The 26,689-nt window shown below is 33.5% G+C and overlaps 1 protein-coding gene across 1 annotated transcript; it reads left to right on the top strand.

The window, feature by feature from the left end:
- Positions 1-26,689, top strand: LOC140431443 (uncharacterized). The gene is made up of 14 exons (XM_072519373.1): positions 1-120; positions 3,516-3,605; positions 3,694-4,097; positions 6,868-7,058; positions 8,318-8,416; positions 9,491-9,674; positions 10,979-11,159; positions 12,323-12,539; positions 15,222-15,431; positions 15,800-15,999; positions 16,416-16,569; positions 17,130-17,316; positions 21,652-21,867; positions 22,217-26,689. The coding sequence occupies exons 1-13, from the start codon at positions 1-3 to the stop codon at positions 21,821-21,823; spliced, it is 2,409 nt and encodes an 802-aa protein (XP_072375474.1). The 3' UTR covers positions 21,824-21,867; positions 22,217-26,689.

The following is a 26,689-nucleotide window of genomic DNA, read 5'->3' on the forward strand; positions in this document are numbered from 1 at the left end:
ATGTCATTGGCAAGTACTTCCAGCGAACAGAGTCCAGAACCTTTGTTTGACATCCACGATATGCATGGTCAAGCTGCTCTGCATGTTGCTGCTAGATTAGGACAGGCTCAAGTTGTTAAGGTACGTAAAATTATTATAAAATAGGTTTAAAGAGTGTCATTGAATTTAATTAAAAAAATTTATTTTCCGTTTTTCCGTATATGTATTAATTGATCTCATTTATTAAAAATCTCAATAATTTTCTTATAATTGTACCATAATAACTACGTTAAACAACTAGTTACAAACAAGAAATACTCCGGACAATTTTTATCACGAGAAGATACGCGAAACTATATGAATCTATTGGCTTTCTAATACATATATCTAATCACGATTTGTAAGTAGTAAACGAATCAGACATGAAAAGTGAAGCTGGAACTGACATACAAGGACAATATTAGTTAAAGCTATTACGTAACATAGACATTAACTGCAAGAAACTATATGAATCTATTGGCTTTCTAATACATATATCTAATCACGATTTGTAAGTAGTAAACGAATCAGACATGAAAAGTGAAGCTGGAACTGACATACAAGGACAATATTAGTTAAAGCTATTACGTAACATAGACATTAACTCCAAGAGCAAATATAACCTCAAGAAAAACTGGTTGGTTTAGAAACACCTAGTGAATGTTAAAACCTGACTTAATATTTCATCTTGGAATGCTGTAAAATTGTCAATTATCACATAATTAGCTAACGGATCACCTTATTAACTACCGGGTGTCTATGGTTACATTCCAATCCAGGATGGCCCGCGGGGAAATAACAGAAATAGACTGTCTTAAGGAAGCGTGCTTGCACTTCTTCTCTATAATATTTACACTAATGACTTACCAGATCACTTTAAGATGAGGCGCTTTATTTATGCTGATGATGCAGTGGTGGCTCCATAAGGGAGAGATTCTGAAGACGTAGACATCTAATTATCGGCTGCGCTGGAAGAACTAGCAGAGTACTACAGAAAAAATCGCTAAGACCAAACCCAAAGAAAAATCAAGTCTGTGTCTATCATCTGAACAATTATCAAGCCAGAAAAAAGCCAAATATGGCGAGAACTATTAGAGAACGGTACAGTACCGAAATACTTGTGGGTACAATTGGATGGCAGGCTTACATTTAAAGTGACATGCAAATCCCGAACATATATTGGTTTGCACAGGCTTAGGTATACAGTCACTTTGACCTAATGACGCCTAATAATAGAGCCGTCCAAAGTGGTGAAACATTGGCAGTTTCAGATCTAAAGAAATGACCCGGACACGGAAAATTAGTAAGTAGCTACCCGAAAAAGAGATTTGATTATTTGTGCTTACCACCATCTTAGATTTTTAAGCCAAGACTTTGTCTTTTTTTTTCTGAAATACTCTGCTTCCCAATATTTTTCCTTGCATCACTTATGGACACTTTCCCGAGTGTCTCATTAAAAATTCAGTATTCTTATTCTTAAAGGCAGCTTTTGTTGCTTGTGATGTGCGACAACGAATTTCTGAATATGGGTCCCGATCGCTCTTTATTTTGAAGCCTAGATAAGTTATATATATATATATATATATATATATATATATATATATATATATATATATTTAGGGATTCTACAGTATTCACTGCCTTCCCTCGCTCAACCGTTTCCATCTCTCTCTGTTGTTCCATTCTCCATCGTTTAGGCCTCTCTTACTCATGGCGTCGTCTACTTCGTTCCTCCAGGATTTTCGGGGTCGTCCTCTTTTCCTCCTTCCTATGGGGCTCCATTCGGTTATTCTCTTTATCCATCTGCTGTCGCTAGTTCTTCTTACATGTCCATACCACTTTAATCTTTTTTTTTCTATATATGTTAGTATGTCTGTTTCTATTGATGTTCTTTGCTTTATTTCGTCATTACTTCTCCTATCCATTCTTGTTACTCTGCAGCATCTTCGCAGTCATTCCATCTCTGTTGCTACTATCTTACTGCTGTTTTTCTTGTTTATGATCCAATTTTCAGCCCCATATGTCATAATACTTCGCACTAATGTTTTATAAATCTGCGTTTTTGTCTTCATATTTAGGTGTCTATCCCACCATACTGAGTTAAGTTGTCGGATTGCTGTTCTTGTTTGTCCTAATCTTTGTGTAATTTCTTCCTCTGTTGTTGCCTTTTTCGTGATTATAAACCCCAGGTATTTGAATTTATCCTTTCCTTTGATTGTTACGTTGTCATCAATCTGTAGATCTTCTATGTCTTCTTCACTTGTAGATAGGTACTCTGTTTTCGCGAGGTTAATATCTAGGCCAGCCTTGGTATATTTTTCTTGTAGTTTCTTGGTCTTATGCAATCACTACCTGATCGTCTGCAAAGCTTAACGTATATAGGTATTCGTTCTGTACCGGTACTCCCATGCCTTCGCATTTTCTTTTCCATGTAGTCAAGGCTTTTTCTAAGTATATTTTGAATAGGGTTGGAGATGTGGAACAACCCTGCAGGAGCCCTTTTGTTGTGGTGAAGTCTCCTATGATTCTTGTTCCCATTTTAATGGACACTTTATTTTCTTTATACAGAGCTTTTGTTGCATATGTACATAGATACGTTCAATTGCCAATTATTTGAACTGGTAGACCGTTTATACTCGTTACTCCTCAATTTTAGACTCGTGACATGCTCTCATTAATCTCACTAATAGAAGCCATTGTAGCTATTTACTGGTAGAACCGCATTATCTATATATCATAACGTTAATAGGAACACAGTAGATTTTGATTCTAAATAGATTATCCTGTAGTGCCTAGTCAAAAATGTTTTTGGGGTACATTTAAATATGAGCACAGATAAAATGCATCTCTGTTTGATTCTCCTTATATCAACTGCTTTCGAAACTCCACGATCAAACCGAATTGTCCCCGGTATAAGTTAGCAATAATTCTTTTATCTTCCTAGTAGATATATGCCACTTTCAGTAGTTCTTTCGTTCTGCAGTGTCTATGTCAAAGGGCTTCTGGAAATATGGACAGTGTAGAAAAATATCTTCATTGACGTCTCGGTGTGATTATACTAGAACTTACGGTTGAATATAATCTCTCTCGTTCCCAATCCATTTCTAAATCCGAACTGGTTACTACTTATCTTTTCTTCCAGTTTTTTTTATAAATACTCTTATTAATCACCCTCAGAATTACTTTCTTTTCGTTCATTTTTTGCCAAAGGATAAAGGTGAACCCCAGCCAATCGATTGAAATTATGCCAGTGATATACATTGAACTAAACACTAGAATGAATAAAAGAATTGAAATGAATCTGGAAAAAATGTACCGATTTAATGAGTTAATATAATATAATCAACAGCCTGATGGAAAAATTGTTGTAGATGGCTTGTCGTCCTTCATAAAAAAACTCAAGAAATAGTATCTTGTGTACTTTGATAATGAGAAGAATAAGGTTGTTAATTTTAGATAAAGTGTGATAAATAAATAATGTTTAATTTGTCTTTCAGGTTCTTCTTGAAGCTGGTGCGAATTCGGATCAAGCGGATGTAGATGGCTGGACACCACTTAGAGCAGCAGCTTGGGGTGGCCACACAGAGGTAAATGATGACTATCTAAAACATAAATATCTTGTTTATTTATTTAATTTTCTGTAGAATATATGGTAAATATCAATATTCTTTTTAGGTAGTGGAATTACTCGTAAAGCATGGCTGTGTCCTCGACAGTGTCGATGCAGAAAATCGCACAGCGCTCCGAGCAGCTGCGTGGTCAGGTCACGAAGAAATCGTCAAAATTCTCCTCCAGAACGGCGCCAGCGTTAATTTGACAGACCACGAAGGTCGAACGGCATTGATAGCTGCCGCTTACATGGGCCACGCAGAGATTGTGGAACATCTGTTGAATTTCGGTGCTGACATTAACCATGCCGATGCAGACGGGCGGACTGCATTGTCTGTTGCAGCTCTGTGTGCTCCACGAACGCCTGGGGCCAGCGTTGTTGCTACCTTGTTGGAAAGGGGTGCTACGGTTGACCATAGGGATAAAGAAGGTATGACACCGTTGCTGGTTGCTTCATTTGAGGGGCACAGGTATGTACAATATTATTTGTAATTTTCTAACCTTACAAATATTCCTTGTTCTTTTCATTTCCTTTGACCTACTGTAATAGTAAACTTTTAACTTTTTCCATTAATTATTTGAAGTAGTAGCTTGTTTTTAACTTTATTTTTAATATAACTTTAAATATATAAGTATATATTTCCAACAAGATATTTTTCAAAAAAATATCAGTATCACTTTCAAATAAGATCAGATAAAATTTAATTTTCATTACAATCAATTCTGGCTTAATCCCATACAAACGTAATATTCATCAGTTTCAGAAATAGTACCATTATCCATTAAAGGTACCTATAAAAGTACAAGTTTTAAATAAAACTAGCACACATCTTATCATGAGATGATGAACATATAGTACTGTTATCTTAAATTACGTAGGCATATTTTTATATGTTCTGTATTGCGATTTCGTGGAACTTTTTCCTGAATCATCAATTACACATAACTGTATTTGGAATATCTGGTTCTTGCAGATTTCTTATTGGCGTATGGACAAAACCACGCAGTGGCGTTTTATTAAAATATTATATTTATATAGAATTAAGGCACAATTGATTGTCATGAAAATTACATTTTTACTAATGCTCCTCGACTGTCCAATATAGGTAGACAGAAAACTTTTGTGGAAAGATCATATTCAACATATCAATAAAAAAACCGAAAAATCTATGAATATCCTAAGAGCTTTCTGTAAAACAAACTGGGGTGCAGATCCCAACATTAGTTTAATGTTTTATCGATCAATGATACGACCAGTTTTCGATTATAGCTGTCACTTGTATGGAAACGCATCGAACACCCATTTAACAAAAATTGAGGTACAGAAAAATAAGTGCCTACGCTTGTGCCTTGGGTATCTGAAATCTACACCAATTAATGTAATGGAAATTGAAGCTGTTGAACCGCCATTGAATTTACGGAGGCAGTATCTTACCGACAAATATATAGCTCGTACCATTAGCAGAGACCAAGTATTTCTCAAAGATATACACAATCTGGCTGTTTTAGATTTGACTAAAAGGTATTGGTTTAAGAAAAAATCTCCACTCGTGGCGGTAAGCTATAGAAATATGTCTAAATTCAAAGAGGTACTTTATAAGGGTCATCTTCCACCAGTTTATACTGAAAAGCCTCATGTACTGTTCTCAATAAAAATCAAGACAGAATTTCTCAATGATGTCCAAGGCCCCATGTTTAACGCAGAAATTCAGAAGAGATGGCCTAATTATTATTATATGTTTACTGATGGTTCAAAAAAGGAAATATCACTGCTTGTGCAGTATACCAACAGAATTCTGGACTACAGCATAAATATAAGTTACCTAATGAAGCCACCATCTACACATCCGAAATGCTGGGTTTAAAGTTTGCTCTTTCTCACGCTTTGATAAAGGAAATGGAGAACTGTGTAATATTTACAGACAGTAAAAGTGCAGTAGAAAGATTATGTGTAACAAATAAATCCAAGAAATTGACTAATCTTGAAATAGAGATTTTAAAATTGTACTACGAGGTATCAAAGCTCGGAGGAGAAGTTATTATCGCATGGATCAAAGGCCATTCTGGGATAAAGGGTAATATAATTGCAGATGATTTGGCAAAAGAAGCATTATCAAGCGGAGAAACCATATTCTACCGGTGTCAGATATAGATGTATATAATAAACATCGGCTCAAATTAAAATGTCAAGCCAATTATACGAGTCCGAAAGTTAGTCATCCTTTAAATATTGGCAACCCACACTTCTTAAAAAAAGGTGGTTTCATTCAGAGTCCAACAGAAGTTTTATTAAAACTATTAATAGGCTAAGGTCAAATCATGCTCTAACACCTTCAAGAATGTACAAAATTAATTTAGCAGACACTCCAAACTGTACTTGTGGTAAATATATAGAATGTGTAAACCAACAAGGAAATATTACATGTTTATATGAAAACTTACGAAAACTAAATGCCTGTTTCCCATTTCACATAAATGAATTAAATTTCTCTGGAAACGTAGAAATCTTTAATTGTATTTATCAGTTAATAAGAAATTGTAAATATAAACTTTAAGCAATTTGCGAACATACCAATCATGTAATAAACCGTTTAAAACCAAAAAACAATAAAAAAAAATATAAAAAAAAACAAACAAAAAATTTAAAACAAAATTATTACAAAAGATGACCAAAACAAAATAAAAAATATATATACACATTACATACAATATCAAAAAGTAATAAAAGGAAATAAAATAAAAAAACCTTTTTAACCTTTGTGAAAACACAGCCAGTACAATGAAAATTAAAAATGAAATTGAATGAATTGAACAATGAAAACATTTTGAGATACTATCAATCTGTTGCAATATTAGAATCTTCTGACAGCTCACAAAGAGTCATGAAGAATCTTTGAAATACGTGTTCTTAGTTCGCGTTATAAGATACTCTTATAGGTCTGCCCAAGTAAGTGACTTTTTAAGTACGCAAAATATTGAATAGATCATCCACAGGTCTACCCTGACTTGCCACCAGATGACTTCTTATTACTGGTAATCAAAACAAATTGTGGTATCAATATTTTCAAACGCATAGGGAAGTTGTTGATACTATGAAAACACCTCTTTTGGAACTATGTACTTTAAAATGAATCCATATTAGATGACAAACATTTGTTGTTGCTTATCAGTTCAAAATTTAAATATAAATCTAAATAGAAAACCTTTCTATGCAACTTAAAAACCCTATCTTCTTTTTAGGGATGTGTGTGAACTTCTTCTGGAAAATGAAGCTGACGTAGATCACTGTGACCATGGAGGTAGAAGTCCTTTGTGGGCAGCGGCTAGTATGGGGCATGCACCAGTCGTAGCTCTTCTGTTATTCTGGGGCTGCTGTATAGATTCCATGGACTCTGAAGGTCGGACTGTATTGTCAGTTGCTGCAGCACAAGGTAAGGTGAAATTTTAATTTAATTAAAGTAATTTTTGTGTATAAGTTGATCTGATCGTCTGAAAATAGAAGAAATATAAGTGAGAAATATGTTTAAATACAATATTTTGCAGAGTTGATAATATTTCTCCAATGGCTAATACATTGACCTTAATAATTAAATATAGCGAATCCGACACATTATATGCCCAATCTATAAAAAAGGGGATAGACTGAAATGTCTTAAGGCCACGGATAAGGTGGGAGGATGAAGTGGTAGCGGACGCTCAAAATTTGTAGAAAGGAAAACTTGGAGAACAGCAGCGCGGGACCAGCAATGTTATAAGCATAGTTTGGATGATGCCAAGGATCGATTTGGGCTGCAGCGCCTTTTGATGAGAGACTGTAAAATCGATGATGCCGTATGCATTAGAAACTAGAACCGACACAGAGAAGAAACATTGTATCTATTGGAGACGGCGATGAAAATGCTGAGAGAAATTACACAAAATACGCCGCAGATCGAATAAGAAGAGATTAGTACTGGAACAGCCTAAATAATAATTACTGCTTACATGTATACTGATGGCAAAAAAATGCAACACCTAAAAGAACAAATATTTTTTTAAATATTTATTTATGGAAGTATACAAAATTCTTAATATTTGATAACATAAACAAAAAATTAACAATGGATGGCTCTTCTGTAATTTTCTATACACTCAGTTACTCTGTGGGGCATTGATCGAATTAAGTGGTCATCGTAGCGGAATATTCATCCAGATTCTTCTTATGGCATGCCACAGGTCTTCTAAGTTTGCTGAAAGACGTGACAATCGATTTAGGTTTCGACCTACCATATCCCACACATGTTCGATGGGTGACAAATCAGCTGATCTTGATGGCCACTCCAAAGTCTCTATACCAGATTCTTTTATGAATTCCATGGTTTCACGGGCAATATGACGTGTTTCGTTATCCTGTTGAAAGATCGCATTTCGAATGGTTTGTAGGTAGGGATGTAAAACCGGTTGCAGTACTTCACCAATATATCGTCGAGCTGCCATAGTGCCGTTAATAGGAACTAGATGTAATCTGCTCCCCAAACATATAGCAGCTCATACCATAATGCTTGGTTGTCTTGCTGTATGGCGTTTAACAGCCAAGTCTATATTTCGTCTCTCACCTCGAAAACGTCCTACCCTAATCCGCCCATCAAAGCCACCCACAGAACCGTAATAACCGTATAAAATTTCAAAAATAACTAGTTTTTTATTACAGGTTGTGTTGAAGTCGTCAGACAACTGCTGGACAGAGGTTTAGACGAACAACATCGTGACAATTCAGGATGGACGCCACTACATTATGCTGCCTTCGAAGGTACGTAAACAACGAGGAAACAGAGTTAAAAACTTAGTATTAAGCATTAATTCACAATATTTAACGAATTATTTTCTTCATTTGAGTACAGCTTGTCTAAGCTCTCTTTCATAATCTAATCCTGATATACGATTCTGCAAGATTCTTAAACATATCTGGTTGTCAGTAATACCACCCCTTCATTTGATTTAAAAAAAAAACTCGGAGAGAGCTAAATTTGGCAGAAATTCTAACAATTAATTCATATTGCAAATTCTTCGATTTTTTTAGTACAAAAACGGCTTTTGAATAGGTGCATTGTTCAGACGAAAAAGTGGGAAGCGTTCTTTTACTAACCAGGCTATTTCTATACTTATTTCATTTAGCTGGTCAAGAAGATGTTCTAGGATCTCCCACTACTTAATTTACTCAACTGTTGATTATTAATTGAAAAAATCCGTTTGAAATATCAAACACATTTGGTAGAATATTTGAAGCCGATGTTATAGCAATTGCTTTCTTCAGTACTGAGCCGGTGTTTCTTGGGATGTTCTTGTGAATTAAATACATCCGTCATAACAAATCGGTTGAAGTCTTCTTTAAAACAGTTTTTTCGTTTTTTGTGTATAATGTTCTGTGATGCTTTTTATAATACGTAATGTTTTCTTCTAAGGTGCCTAAAGTATTAGTTTAATCACATACACCTTTCATGGTCGATTATTTAGAACCACATTGTGTATCTTCTCGATAATTTCTTCTCTAGCTTCTTCTTGAACCCTTTTACGGAGAATATCTATTTCTTTACTGTTAGTAATGAAGGTATATACTATTCCACCAATTTTATATCAATTTCTGTTGGCAATAAATCAACAAAAATTATTATTTACGTGATACATCAACTTATTTTTCATCAAATGTTCCAGTATAATAAAACAGTAACTAAGATATTGTTATAAATGGATGTCCGAAAACTTTTCAACTAACCTTCTTATTAATTATCAATATTCTTCGGTGAAAGATATTCGAACATCACCCATACATCTTTATTTTATTTTATTTTTAAAGTTAATTTTAAATAAAAATGCTTTATTTCAGGGCATCTTGATGTATGCGAAGCATTACTAGAAGCAGGAGCGAGAGTAGACGAGACTGATAATGAAGGAAAGGCCCCATTGGCCCTGGCTGCACAAGGAGGTCATACGGTTTTAGTCAATTTATTTATAGATAAATATAACGCACCAGTAGATCAAAGGCCTCACGACGGAAAAACTGCTTTAAGGTAAGGGTCTCGAAATCATTTGGCTTTTTGCTTTTTGCTTTTTTACTTGATTCCATGGCAAAAACTTATTAAAGTCATAATCTTGCAATTGCGTTATTCTCGTTACTGCTTTTAGTTCTTTTGTTACTTAACATATTTGTTTTTCCAAGTATCCATTTTATGATCAGATAATTGTTTCAGGATTAATGCTCTGATCCCATTTTGTTCCACGTTTTATTTGCTAGGAGATTACCTTATATATTTTTGTTTGATTTTAGCTGCTAAAAGCTGTTTTATTGTCATTGGAAACATTGGCAAACACAGTATGGCTATGATATTTATATTTTTTTCTGTATTTCATTCAAACACTATGAAATAAGTTTTATTTCTTTAACATGCTATTTAGAAACTCTTTCCGGTTTCTTTAATTTTTACAGAATCGATATTTTGAAATCGCATTTAGTTCCTTGGGGTAAATATCGTGATCCTTTTGATTCAATTATGTACTAAAAAGTATTTCAAGTTGTGTTATTTTTAAAGCGACAAATTTTGTGGTTATGTTACGTTGAGAGTGACATTCAATATTAACACAAACCATAGACATACAAATTCAAATATACTGATACAAAGCAGTCCCTTATCTCTTTCTAATCGGCCGGGTTTAGCGACCACGATAAAGGTTTTAGAAAATATATATATATATATATATATATATATATATATATATATATATATATATATTTTCATTTGACCCAATCAATTCTATCAGTATAGTATATTACAGCCACAATAATGACTTATCATTTACATGCGGCGAATATAGGCAACACACAACATACATGTGTGGAGAGGTACTTAATAATTTAGAAATTGACAAAAATTGCTAACAATAACTGTTTATAAAATGTTATTGTTAACATTACATTAGTCACTGACAATGACAATAGATACTGATAATGATATATGGCAGATAATTGACAGCGATATTTGTTATTATATATATATATATATATATATATATATATATATATATATATATATATATATATATATATATATATATATGTTTATATATATATGTTTATATATATATATATATATATATATATATATATATATATATATATATATATATATATATGTTTAGAGGTTTTCTGTTATAGTCGATTCACTGAGCTTGGGAAATTTTTGACATGATCATTGTCGGAAAAATACAACATAAAAATTCCTACCGTTCCTTATTAATTGTTGAAATAAACTTAAGGTTGCATACTTTTTATATAACCTAACCTCGAAGATTGAATACACATTTTATCTGTTTTTAGGTTGGCGGCTTTGGAAGGCCATTACGATATAGTGCAAATATTGGTATCCAATGCAGCAGATATTGATTCAAAAGATGCCGATGGTAGAAGTACTTTATATGTATTAGCGTTGGATAATAGACTGGCGATGTCCAAATATTTCTTGCAACAAGGAGCAGATGTAGAAACTAGAGATTTGGAGGTTTGTATATGTTTTTTTTATAAATAAAATAAATATAACAATAAAATGTTTATCAACATTAACAACCTGATAAAAATTATATTTTTTTAATAAAGAAAAATTAATTAATTACTAACGACAATTTTATAGCAGACTAAAGCATAATAATGAACAAACGCTAATTTGACGGTTCGTATTTAACATTAGATACATGTTGAGAATAGCTAAATAAAATATCTGATAAATGTTGACCCTAGCGTACTATACAATGTTAAAGAAATTAAAAATACGTTTTAAGATGTTTAATTTTGTGAAGCGAAGCTCTTTTCAAAGCTCTACAAGAATGCTTTCTAGGCAGCGTCGCGAAATAGCGGTTCTTCATATCGATTTATTACTCTCGATCAATTCGTTTCTTGTCATCATATATTTACTTTAAGTAGGTTTAAATAATTAAAAACTGCATGAAAAGTAACAAAATACAGATATTTAATGAGAAGTAAAAAATTAAAAGAATATTTATCAATAAAAGATTCGATTTTTCTTTTAAAAATTGAGATTATTATCCTTATGCGCGCCAATGATGAATATAAAATTCTTAATTGTACGTCAAAAAATGCTCAATAACTACGCCCTAATCCGGTTTCAGAGCAATAAATAAATCATTAGGTTTTAAGAAAAATTTCAACATCCCCTATCTCGGAAAACGAAGCATTTATATATAGGAAACTATCATGCTTTCATGCAGAATCACCCCTTAAATTTTCTCGCACTTCATTACTAACACCCTGTATATTATTCAAATAAATATTATTCAGTTGGCCTAAAAACCGACACTTTGTAAGTGTTAAGAAATAGTGAAACTCAGGCATCACATAACAAGAAATTGTAAGTTGCCTAAATTTGGCGCAACAGGGTGATATACGATAAAAGTCCGCCTTCAATTTTAGTTTTCAAGTTTTTTTTATAAAGTCAGTCTGTATTATTTTCAACAAACAGCTTATGCGATAAAAGATTTCATTTCATTTTAAAAGATTTTGTGTCTTTTAATTTGTATTAACTGCCCTAGCTACGTTAAAATATTGTTGAATTTTCAATTTATTAGTAGAGAAGACTACAAGAAGAGCAGAATCAAAATTTTCGACTGTATTTACATTTATTTATAATAATTAATATATTGTTTGTAGGGTCGTACTCCATTACATGTGTCTTCGTGGCAAGGGCACACGGAAATGGTGACTCTGTTGCTTACTTACGGTAAAGCACAAGTAGATGCTTGCGACTTAGAAAATAGAACTGCTCTACATTCGGCGAGTTGGCAGGGGCATAGCGATATTGTAAAAATGCTTCTAGAACACGGAGCCATGCCCGACCATACTTGTAACCAAGGAGCTACAGCCTTAGGTGAGTGGCATTAATCATATTTTGCTTTTAAAGTACTACAAAATGTTTTAAGAAACTTTTTTCAATACAGAAATATTTTTCCTGGGTAGTTTTAACTGTTTAGTTAAAGTATTCTGTCAGGCTTCTTTAATTCTTCTCCATTTTAATGGATATGTATATATGATAGCGTTGGTGGTATAATACAGAGTTGTGTTACGCCGTTAATAGAAAAAAAATTAGAAAACCGTAGAATACGCCTTTTACCTTTTGTATGGTTCTGAAACTATTATCTTGTGGCATTTCTATATTATGTACCATATTTAATGAGAACAAATCACTATTTTGTGATTTATTTCCATTAAATATAGTAAATTGCAACAAAAAGAGAAGCATTGGCAGCTGAAAATCACGTAACCATCGGAACTGAGAAGTAGAAAACATAAAACTATATCAGCTTAGGTCCACTGACCTTTTTGGAGTTTTAGTTTGACAGTTCTGACAATATTAAGTGATTTTCAGTTGCAATAAATTGGTTAAATTGCTTAATTCTTTTATGTGGAATAAGTTAATAAGTTAAGAAAGTTTAACAAACCATTACAGTATTAAATGGTGACTTTTTTTATTGAAGAATGAAGTCGGTCAGATAGCCAAGCGGGCTGGGCGGCCGGTTCTCATTCGCTTCACTGCGAGTGGTTCAGTGGATATGAGTTCGATCCCCAGCTCGGTGTACAGAAAACAAAACGGCCAACGCAGCAGTTTAAAATTCTAAATGAATCTGCGGCTTAGACTAGAATATGCTGGTGTCTGATCGACCTCTGGTGGAGCAGTACGGCAAGAGATAAGGGCTTGCGGCTCGGTGATACTACTCCATAGATCCTTACCGGAAGGGCGTACCGCCTAAAATACCGGTGTATATATATATATATATATATATATATATATATATATATATATATATATATATATATATATATATATATATGAAGTTTTTATTTAAAAAATGTATTTATTTCGCAGTGTATACCCTTTGGTTCAATACACTTTTATCCAGCGTTTCTCTAATAAACGGATTCTGGCCTCAAAGTGTAAGATTGTGAAAGGCTTCCAAAATATCCATCCATCACTCTCTTGTCTCTTTTATTGGACGAAACTGTTTTGCGTTCCAAATTTCTTAAGATTTACAAATATATCAAACTTAGAAGGTACCAAATCTAACGAATGGAAATGATATTCTAACAATTTATACTTAGGACTGCTCAATTTTACATTGCTTCTTCTTCTTGTGTCATTCCTATCGGAGATTGGAAATCATCAAGGCTGACCTTGTTTAAAGCTGACCTAAAGAGTTCATTGGCGGTACAGCCAAACCACTCTCTCAAATTACGCAACCATGACATTCTTCTACGGAATGGATTCCGTTTTCCTTCTATTTTTCCTTGCATTATATTTTGAAGTAATGCTTATGTCCTCTCATCAGGTGACCCAAATATTCGAGTTTTCTTCGTTTGATCGTTGACAAAATTTCTGGGTCTTCCTATCCTTCGCATTACTTCAAAGTTTGTGACTCTTTCAACCCTACTTATCTTCATCATTCGACGGTAGCACCACATCTCGAAACTTTGAATATTTTTTATGTTGTTCTGTTTGAGAGTCCAGGCCTCTACACCGTATAATAGCGTGTTAAATACGTAGCCCCTTAGCATGCTTAATCTTAGAGGGATGCTTATATCTCTATTGCAAAAGAATTTCCTCATCTTTATGAAGGTGGCCCTGGCAATTTCGATACGTCTTTTTATTTCATTTAGACCATATACTTGGCCATATACTATTTGCATTGCTAATGCATGTTATGTATGGTCGCAACTGCTATATGGGTAGAAACTTGGACTCTAAAAGCCCAATCCGTAAAAAAATTGGAGGCATTCCAAATGTGGCTATATAAGCGTATTCTTAAAATTCCTTGGACTGCAAAAGTCTAAAATGAAGAAGTGTTAAGACGAATTGGACATGGCAGAAAACTTATAAACACAATTAAAATAAGTAAAACATTGTATGTGGGCCACATTCTTCGATACGATAAATACGTCATCATGCAAGGAAGAGTAGAAGGAAAAAGACGAAATCTTGGCTGACGAGTATCAGACATTGGACTAACCGCAGTGTTGAACAGATATTTTACGTTGCAAAAGATAGGGAAGCGTTGAAAGAAGTGATCGCCAAACTTCGTCAGAAGACGAAGATTGCAATAAGAAGATTGCATGCTTTAGACAACATTGTTCTGGTTGAAGAAAAATTAATTGTTTGACCCTTTGACACGTAGTCAGTTAAAAGACTATCTGCGAATTACCAAAAGTCCATAAACTCCTAGAGGATACATTTGTCTTTACATCTACCTATTGCTTGAGCTGTTGTGACTCAAGTACAAAATGTTTCATACATTAATATGTTAGCTTAGAAAATTGGGATTACTCTTCTTAAAACAGTACAAATTATACTTTCTTACACTGTGGTCTCTTACAGCCTTAGCTAATTATTCGTACATATATGAAGTTCGTCAACGTAACAGGAAGTAATTTCATTTATTGCAATGTCATTTATGGACTCAGCCAAAAACTGATCACGTTGACCTCTTAGTTTGACTATTTAAATTCCATGTAAAAGCAAGAATTCCAGAAATAATAATGCAAACGGTATTTTTTGTAGGCATAGCAGCTCAAGAGGGCCACGAACTGTGCGTAGTAGCGTTATTAGAACACGGAGCGGATCCAAACCATTCAGACGCTTGTGGACGAAATGCCTTAAGGGTGGCTGCCAAATCCGGCCATAGGGGAGTTGTAAGACTGTTGGAGGAGTACAATGCTAGATCACACAAAGTGGCGCATACTAGTAGTAGCGCCAATTCAATTACCTCAGGTAAGATATAAAGATTTGAATAGTTTTTCCACTTTTCCAGCTTCATTTTCTGTTGTTTTTACATTACTTATGTACTAATGTAAGTAAAATTCGATCAATTTTGTTTTTTACTCAGTGTTGAACATCATTATTTCAATTTAATCTTAAAAAACCTTGAACAAATTGATGTTTTTAACCTAAAAAGAGTTATAAAAATTTAATGTATAAAAATATCTGTCACGTCATTCAGCATGGTGACTAAACTACCAACAAGCCGTATAAAAAAGTGAATTAATAGCCTTCTCTAATTGCAATGTCTTCGATGGCTCTATATTAAAAATCTTATCTTGGATTTTGCAAATTTGTTTCTAAATATAGTGATTTTTTAGCTTCCACTGCAGAAACCAAACCATCTTGTGCCATTCTTTATCCTTCCGGAAGTACAGGTGATTGGTCTGATCAACAGAGGCGGTCGATGGTGTCGCTAGGTAATCACAGTTCCAATTCTAAATCTAGTTCCAATCTAACCGGTTCCAGCCAGTCCAGTAGGCATGGAGATAGGCAAAGGGAGAATGTGCAAAATATTCAGGTATGCTTTTAGTTATGTTTAGTATAGGTAGCTCTATAATTAAGAAAAAATAAATAAGTTTTTCATTATTATTTTGTACTCATTACATCATTTTTTTTAAATCTTCAATTCACCTCCTATGTCTTACTCATTTCTTGTTAGAGTAAGTCTAGGCTGTAGCAGCCGGTATTTTGTATACATTATTTTCGAGTTTATAATATGCAACTGCGACCTACATTATCAAAGGTGATGTTGCAACGATTATAACTAACTCATCAGTGAGCAAAAGAAGGTACCGACCATTACCTTTTTAATTCTGAATAATCCATTCCAGACGATGGCCTATAAACCCTTAAAACAATATATTATGACAAAATCCTTGTGTTAATTTATTTAAAATGTTGTTCCTTAAGTATCTACTGTTTTATTTATTGCAGCCCATGTCGTTCACGCAGCAACTTCAGCAGTGTACGAGAGGCGGCAAAACGAGACCCCTAAGTAAGTTGTTGTCGCCTCTCCAAAGCGAACCACAAAGCCCTATATACGCATCACCTCCCTTAAGTCCAGTGAACGATCCCCCTAACGTGTTTGGTAAGTAACTCTAATTGATATTCAATATAATAATGAAAGTATTCCAACTATAAGAATTAGGGATTTGTGCGGGTACCTGAAGACAGCTAATTTAAAGAGGTAAAGCTGATTGATGGAGTACGTAATAACAATTTAGGAAGTACCTAAAGGAAAATTATTTATTTACAAATCACCTAGACACGGATGACTGATTTACAAAATTGTTAGAGGCGTATATATGGTTTAGAAAGTATCAACCTTGGAGATAAGTAGAAGAAAGTACTCAAGAATGATGTAGCAACTATCTAGTGTCGCGCCAATGATATAAAAGATAACTATAGAAAGTACCTATATAAATATATGATTAAGGAAGTATTTAGATACTGATTCATAAGTTATCTACAGAGGTAGTAACTTATCAGGAAATAGCTTGAAGTTTAGTAATTTAGGGAATATCTACATATATACGACAACCTCTGGTACTTGTTTTATTAGCCATACATCTCTAGTGGGTAATTTAAGAAATATTTTATGATTTTTTATAATAATAGACCATAATTCCTCATTGTGGTGTGTTCCAGATTCCTTTTTAGGCGCTATGAATATCTATCAACCAGTTCTTAGGCACAATAATTTTGCGAAAGCTCCCGACACTCATTTTGCCCGTGATACTCACATGAGAATCATCCTGGGCAACACCAGTGGGTCGCCTTTTAGCAAAGATAAGAAGTCAGAAACTGCACAGGATACTCAGAATTCCAAATCAAGGTAATCAAAATTTTTGTACATACACTCGCGATCATAAAATCCGGGTCACCTTCAAAATCACCGATATTTCATTTTTAACGAGCTTTATCGTAAATAATAATAACACAAATACAAACTAATGCATGTTTCTGGGAATTGTTGTTGGCTTAGCGGTTTCCTTTGCAACAAAGAATTTCAATAGTGCCGATTTCGCGGGAAAGCGCACACTTCCCAAAATGAACGGTACCTGTAACTGCCGCTTGTTTCAAATGTCTCATTTGTGCTTCGACTTTGCTCTGCTATGTTCAAACGCAACGAACAAACGTTTATTATTGACACCATTAGTGTTTATTAGTACCATTATTAGTGTTTATTATTGTTTATTTTTTGCCAAAATTACCCTTGACTGTCGTTGAAACGACACAAATTGTTGCGCTTGTGAAAGACGGTCACACTCAACGGCAAGTCGCAAGAACTGTTGGCGTAAGCCTTTCTTCGGTTCAACGAGTCCTTCAACGCTTTCAGGAGAAGGGTTTGCTATCCAGACGACCTGGCTCTGGACGAAGAAGAATGACCACGGTACGAGATGACCGTTTTCTTGTGTTTCAGGCTTTACGAAAACGGACCTCAACTGCAATTATGCATCGAAATCGTCTACAGGAAGTACGAAATCGCAATGTTAGCGCTGCAGCAGTCAGGAGAAGACTTCGTTCTTTTGGACTATCATCTCGGGTAACGGCTACAGGACCGCCACTTCGCCTGGCGCATCGAGTTGCATGACAAGCTTTTGCTCGACAATACGCGCATTGGGGAATTAACGATTGGAGCAAAGAGTTATTCTCAGATGAATCCCGTTTCGGCCTAACTGGATCCGATGGACGTGTAAGAGTTTGGAGAAGAACCGGTGAATGATTTTCACAAGCTTGCATTGCTCCAAGAATGCCATTTGGTGGAGGCTCGGTCATGGCTTGGGGAGGTGTATCTTCCGACTTCCGCACAGAATTATCCATCATCGAAAATGGGTCCTTAACTGCACGAAGGGACATTACGGAGATTCTGGAAGAACAAGTTATGCATACCATGACAAGGCTTGGAGAAAACACACGGTTTTTATGCAGAAAAACGCTCGAACGCACGTTGCCACGATCAGTATGCAATACTTGGACGAGGTTGGAATTATGAGGTTACCCTGGCCAGCTAGGTCTCCGGACCTGAATCCTATCGAACATGGAACATCTGCGACGATTTGAAAAAACGTATTCAATCCCTAACATCTCCTCCTAACAACGGACAGAAGCTTAAGGATCTGTTAGTGAGAGAGTGGAATAACATACCACAACATGTAATCTAGAGAAAAATTGAGAGTATGCCCCGTCGTCTGCAAGAGGTCATTAGAGCAAGTGGAGGCAATACACGATATTAGTCATTGAAATTTCACTGACATTTTACCACGTTCTGTATTTTCCATTTTTTTCGTATGCCTGTTTTATCAACAATTTGGTTTGTTTTCTGCTTTTTCAATAAAAACAATAAAAAACCGTTTTTTTTTTATTTCAAAACAAACCTTGATGACAAATAAAAAATACTTTAGCATAAAAAAAAGGGTATTACTGCACCAGAGGCAAAGATATTCCAGAAACTTAAAATTTTCAAGGTGACCCGGATTTTATGATCGCGAGTGTATATATTACGTTAATAGGTGTGCCGACGTCTTGAGGTTCCTAATCTCCATTCTTTCCTATTTGGGATTTTTAATGAGCGTCACCATTTCAAAATGTTACAGAACAAAGAGGCATGACCACATAGTAACGAGACTTGGCTCACACTGATGCACATTATAGAGGTAACTGGCGCTCACGAAATCGCGGCAGTGGGAGATCGGAGCAATCGTTTTTTACTTTATGGACGACCAAGTATATCCCATACTTCTCTTATTACAGCAAGTTTGTCCTGGTTTTTACAAACATCTTATTTTATCATCAAATCGAATATACACTGATGGTTCTTTAAATCTGTTTCTTGAGATAGCAGCGGTAAAAAAAGAAGCGTCGAGTAGAAGTATCAGAAGACCAAGTGCTTTTACTTTTTTTTCTGCCTCTAAGTGCGCCTGCTTTTAAACATATTCCCCTAAAACAATATAGTTCATCATTGTCAATTGTTTTACTCGTTTTTTTTTTCGGTTCTCTGGATGTTCTTTGCTTCATTTTTCATAATTTATAGAAGCTTCTTCATTAATATGAATACAAATAATATCGTTTATATTAAAAAATTTAAAAGATGTATCATATAACTAGCATTTTCGCCATAATGCGTGAATTCGGCACGTGCAGTTAAAATATGTCTTCTTCGTCTGTTACTGCTTGTTGCAATGGGTCGACTTTCCCACTCAATAACTGATGTCGCGGTGTATTTTGTACCTACTAAACAATCTTTCAATTCTGTGCTCACAAGTTCTGCATCAGATTCATTTTTGCTGCTAATTTATAAAGGATCCTCTTCAGACGTAGTCTCCAAGATAATGTCTTGAAAGTCGCCATTCGGCTTTTGATCACTCTCGTACTCGATTTCACAATCAGATTCATCATCACAATTCAAGGTATTGAATCCCAATCAGGATCCTTAGCAGACCTCACTTACCTAAGTAATAAAATCTTTGAACCGGTCGCACCTAAAGGTCTGGCCACACTGAAATAATCCAAGATTCGTGGCCTTTCACACACAACTAAAATAATATTGCCAGCAGCTTCAAATAATCATAATATCTTACGACTAACAGGTCTGGGGTCAGACTCTTAAGAAACTTAACACGCTCAGCCCCGACTGGCATCAATTTGATGCCTCACTAAACCGTACTTTTGGGACAGTGAGGAATCACTCTGCTGGCTCACTTCAGTTTTTTAGTACGGACACCATATCATGGACTGCAGCCCACGTAGCAATATAAATTATATTGTTGTAAAGGTCAAAAAAGTGATTTCAGGTGGTAATAAACTGGTCTTAATACAAGAACAATACGAAGGTCTCGTTGCTCATTATCGGAGCGTCATTGGAGTGATTTATAAATGACTCAAATTCGTTAAAATGTATCAAATCATTACTCAAACTAATCTATTAATATTAGCATGCTTACTTATATAAAGCAGAAAAAAATAGTCGATAAAATAAAATTGTAAAAATAATAAACTTCAAGAAAACTGTATTCATGGCTGTTAAAAATGGATATATACAGACAACAATAAACTAATACCTAAATAAATTGTGGCCATTGTGTGTATGTGATTAATGTGATGATGCCTCGACAATTTTTTGTGATAATTCAATTGTCAATGTTTTTTGAAAATTAATTATAAATGAGCACAACTCCAGAGCAAAACTTTTCTTTTCGAGAGTTGTTTTAATTATATTTACTATTCTGTGGCATTGTTGAGTGTTCACGTCTAAATCCGAAATAATTTCGTTTATGGGAACAACTTGCTCGATTTTATGTAATAGTAGCCTTTCTAATACTTTCGACAAGGTTGGGAGTAGGCTTATAGGGCGATAGGAATTTGCTTGCCTTGCGGGCTTACCAGGTTTCGGAATCATAGTAGCTTGAGCAAATTTCCATTGTATTGGAAAGTATCGAAGACGTAGTATGCTCTTGTATATTATTGTTAATAACACCACTGCTTTTCTCGGTAGCTTCTGAAGTAATTCTCCTGTTATCAAATCATAGTCAGGAGTTTTCTTAGGTTTTAGCATTTTTATTTGTTGTCGAACCGGTGTCGGAGTAAATGTTGTCAGAGGAAGAGATAGATGACATGGAGTTTCGAGGTATATTCTTATATCATCATCTTCATCATTATTAGTATCTGGTGCTGCGAATACAGTTGCAAGATGCTTTGCGAATACTGTTGTTTTTATGCGTTTGTGCGTGCCCAGGTCATATCTGTTTTTCTTAAAAGTGAATTTGTTATTGTCGGTCTGTTAAATTTTTTTGTAGCTTTCCATATAGAGTGGTCTTTATGTGAGAGGTTCGAAACATAAAACTGGAAAGAGTCGTTTTTTTCTTCATGTAATGCTATATTTAGTCTATGACCTATCCTGTTAAGGTACGTTTGCTGTAATGTAAATGCGATTTTGATTAAAAATATTTTGTATTTGACGTTTCTATTTCCACCTCAGAAATCTGCCGCATTCATAATGACAATTTAGAACAAATACATATTTATAAAATACCTTGTGGACGTAAAAAGTTTTAGTTAGGTGAAACTTCAATACCGATGAATTTTAAACGAATTCTTTTAAATATGTATAGAGCAAATATCCTTTTCCGTTTCTCACTCGTAACATTACATTGTATTTTCTTATTTATAGCAATCAGAAACCTAAGAGAAACGGAATAGTGACGAATCCGGCATTGCGGCTCGTTGCCAACGTGAAAAACGGACTTGACAGTGCTGCGGCGAACCTGCGCAAATCGACGTCGGGAGCGAATCCCGCCTCGAAAACCAATAGTTTCCATTGGCGTAAAGAAACACCTTTGTAAAAGGTAGAAGGGATTAAATTCACAGCCAACTAGTCAATACAATGGTAAGTTTACAATGGTACAATGGTTTTTTATGTATTTTGTGGCAGAATGGGTATTCAAATCAACAGAATAAGCTTTTTCCTTATGTAATTTTATGTAATGTACACTGCGGATTCATAATGAATGTGTATTATTGCCTCAAGATTCTATATCAGTAAATATGTAATCATTTCTAGACTGGATTATATGTGATGTATGTTACGTTTGAATGTTTTTAAAATGGCGTACATTTCAACGTTGTAAATGTAAAAATTCTAATTTATATATATGGAATCTGCAACTAATGCCCAATTGTTTATGAATCATGCGTATTAAATATTTTTATTAATTATATTTTATCTTTTGTTGCAGGTTATAACCTGGACTTTAAAAATAAAATGAACAATGCTAACATATAACAACACTCACCTAGTCTTAACTATATCAAAGAAATAATTTTTAATAGAGTTTAATTTATACAATAGATTTTTTTCAGACTTATGTTCGACTACATGACTCATCACGCTGTTTCGTTTTTTTGCTATACAGGATATTTCAAATTTTATCTAAAAACTACTTGAAAAGTATTATCGACATACATACTTTCTCATTTTTAACTCTTCATCGGTGGATTTAAAACTTTTCACAGATAAGAATTAATCAATTGCTAAATTTTTGCTTAAACAATAAAAATCAAATTTTATCTTGCCACGACGCTTTTAAAATTAAGCGCAATCATAGTTTAGCTCACATCTATCCCTGTTATCATATTTTTAACATCCCAGCTATGACTAAGCAGTTTTCAGAACTTACGGAATATACTTTGTAAAAAAATATCAATATATTTTACACATTTAGGCTTTTCTGTCAAAATATATTTGACAAGTAGCAATCTTATTTTAACATTATTAACTGTATTTTGTACATTGCGGGGAAATATTCTCATATTTTGAATATAAAGCTGTTATTTGTCAAAATATAATTACAAAACAATTAACAAATGACAGTATTACTGTTAAAATACAATTGCCAACTGTTTAAATACTGTATTATAATTTCCGACTGTCAAAAGAAAGTTGTCAAGTGTCAAAATACTGTTATCAATTGTCAAAATAAACATTAAATATTAAAATAATTCTACACGTATCTAGGACGTTATCAAAGCAAACTCGTATAAAGCTGAAAACAAATGCACCTACCAAATGTTCCCCTATAACGAAAACTGCAGTACATACTTCTGTATTGTATTCAAAAAAGTTTTTTTAGTTTTTGAAACATCCTGTATATCAATATTATTTGTATATTTCGTTCGGCCTACGTTAGACTTCAACGATGTGTAATAATTTTTTGATTGATACGTTTGACTTTTGTGATAGCTTAGTGTTTAATAATAAGTAATAAGTATTTTGTAAATCGTTTGAACGGCGTTGGTTAGGGTGTTTTTTGTAGTGGTTTTTAACAGTGGTGTAGTAAAAGGCTGATGGTCTTATATTTCTCAAATATATTATAAGTATGTATTCGAGATAAAAATATTTACAGGACGTAGTAAGGCTCTCTCCCGTCTTTATAGATACTTCTTATCTAGATCTTTATATATTTCTCTGATAGTTTTCTCTTTCACACGTTTCATTGTCTTTAGACTCGTGTCTGACTTTCTAGTTGCAAAAGTATATTAAATAGTTCATTATCTGAACTAGGCATTGCATTTATTCTACATGAAAACGTTTCTGCAAAAATTAAACGAACAATTTGCCTAGTATGTCAGAAAAAAATTATTCAGTTGAAGAGGTCTTATCAATTTTTCTTTAGTATTCTGTTACATTCCTTGTATGATTTTGTAATTTGTAAATATTACTATTGAATAGTACCACATACAGGGAAAAAATAAAAATTCGAAAGCTGTTGTCAAAATATAGTTGACTCATGTCAGTATTTCTCTGGCAAAATATGGCTGACACTGAAAATAAGTAGTTATCAGCGTTTAAATATAGTTATTAATTGTCAAAATCGTTAATAATAATAAAAATTCAGTTAATTGCCTATTTATACAACTTTTATATATAGTATACAACTTTTAAAATATATTGATTTTGATTAATTGTCAAAAATATAATTGACAAGTGCCATAATACATTTTCTAACTTCTAAAACACATTATTTATATCTATGCCAGTAGTGTCCTAACTGTCAAACTTTAACTCACTTGCCAACTGTTAAGATATATATTAACTGTCGAAATACATTTGTCAACTGTCAACATATTAGTGTATTTAAAATATTATTAATATTATTAGATACTAATATTATTTGATACCAGCTTCTGATTTGAAATTAGAAATATAAAATACCAGTTGCTATTATTTTCCTTACGTGTAGTACTATTCTCAGAAAAAGTTAAATGAAATGTCGTACATAAACAATATTGTATTATATAGATTCTTCTAATTTAGGTATGAGTACATCTAAGAGATATAAACCATTGGCTAATGTGGGTTGAATAAATAATTTTGGAGTTAAGAGTAACAAATTGACAATATTTACCTGTTGGCTAACGAGAAATATGAGATCATCGGGTAAGTTTCGAGACGTAACAACACCAATATTGAAAAGTTCTCTAATAAATTGATAAGTAATATTTTTAGGGCAATATAAAGTTTCGTTGCAAATATTTAACATACGTCGAGTAGTGTTACAAATTATTGACAAATCCAGATACCCTATATATGTTCAGTAGGATCTCAGTTAAATGAATATTTTTGTATTTATCACAATTAGTTGCTAAGGTCGAATGGTTGTAGCTCTGGTCGTATAGATAAATTACCTAATGTATTTATGCGCTAAGATTTTTGTAAAATATTTTTTTTTTATTTCCTTTCTTTATAATTTCTCAAACGTTAACATGTCAATATCGTTCAAACTACTGCTTATCTTGACAGTTAGAAACTGTATTTTGGCAGTTGCCAATTGACAACTGTATTTTGTTGTAAATCGTCATTTATTTTGCTAATTGACAGATATTTTTATAGTTTTCAATTGTCAAATCATAGAAATGAAAAATAATTGTCAAAACCATTTTCAAAATGGGCGTAACTTACAATTTTCAAAGCCAAAGTGTTTCTGTACTTCCTTTCTTGATGCTTTTTACAGCTTCGCAACTCTTGCAAATCTCGAAAAGTTCTTTTTAAATTCTTTGAAGCCTTTTAGTTATTTAATATCTCTTATTTTCATGATCGATGGGCTAGAATTTTTAGGGCTTATAATGGGCATAGAGCACAGCTCTAAGAACTTTCCTGTTTTGAGATGTTGTTCTCCAATTTCAGTTGCTCCAATTAAGGAAAGCTATGAACATATTTTGATAGGCAATACATGCAAGACGTATTTGTATATGTATAAAATTTGGTAAAAAAAATGTTTCATTCGGTAAACAGATGGTTGAATGTCGACATAGATTCGGAAAAAAAATGTTTCATTCGGTAAACAGATGGTTGAATGTCGACATAGATTCGGATCTTAGGATAACATTTATAAATACCACCAGAATTCGATGAAAACCTCAAAAAGAGAGGGGGAATATAAAGTATATGATTAAAGATTTGTGAACCATGAGCAAAGATAATGACATGAAAACAAAACACAAAATGGAACTGATAGCTGAAGTAATATAAATTTCAGTTTCAGTGAAAAAACCTAAGAATTTATTAATCTGTGTGTTAGGGTTCAAAAAAAATATGTTGGAGGAAGGAAGAGTTACTTTTATTTTTCACTGTCATATTTCATAGTTTTTTAAAATACTGTTTACTTATTTTTTTTTAAGAAAGACTGATCAATTTTTCTTAATGAAAACGACTGTATTACAACGATTTCCTAATAAACTAAGACGGTTCTGATGGCCTAATAGCCTAAGATATTTTTGTATTACTTTTGTTTTGATTTTGTAATTGAAATCACTTTGTTGACTTTGTTTGCTAAAAGCAACCTTCCTATTGCTGCCGTTCACAACAAATACACTTTGTAATGTAGACTCATCTGAATTTTCTCATTGAAATTTAAGAAATGAAGTCTAAATGCAGAGTTTACACAATTATCGATGATTCAAAAATATGGAACACCTTAAGTAGAATACTTGGTATTAGGTACGCAGTTAAAATGACAACTAATCTACCGAATAATAAAGAAATTCGTTTTTTTATTTAAAAAATGATTTTTTAAGAATGTCCATCTTTGCTTCAGTATATTTGTCCAATTGTTTCTCGAAAACTTGATCCAAATCGTTATTCAAACAAAAATTTGGGAACCTATAAATACCACGGTTTATCAAGTCTGGTGAATAGGCAGAATTTTTAAATAATTCGTCACATCTCTCAATTTTTCCATTTGTTAAAATATCTTTGTTGGCAGGGACATACTCCTGATAAAAAGAGGATTTTTTATTTTGGGGGAACGAAGTGTATTATTCACTTTTTAATTTATTCTTTATTACTGCCTGTATAGGTAAACGTAAAAGACGTGTGAATTCTTATCGATCTGAGCTATAACCTTGAAAATTTACTTATTACCAATGAGTTGTAACAATCATTAAGGATTTTTCCTTTCTGTAATTATTTTTGTATATTTTTTTATTTATTAAAAACGTGTCCTAAACTAAACCCGGTTTGAACAGAACTGTCTCGTTTTTTTCGCACAGAGTTTGTTCAAACACGGATTTAGACCACTCCTGGGGAAGTACCCGGTATATCAATTATATTATATGCCTTTTGTATTTACATAAAGCTTTAGTTTTATACAGTTTTAAACTCGTGCACTGTATATGTTGAAACAGTATTAAATAAAAATATTTAAAATATA

This window comes from Diabrotica undecimpunctata, unplaced genomic scaffold (genome assembly GCF_040954645.1).
Source record: "Diabrotica undecimpunctata isolate CICGRU unplaced genomic scaffold, icDiaUnde3 ctg00000864.1, whole genome shotgun sequence".
Classification (NCBI taxonomy): Eukaryota; Metazoa; Arthropoda; class Insecta; order Coleoptera; family Chrysomelidae; genus Diabrotica; species Diabrotica undecimpunctata.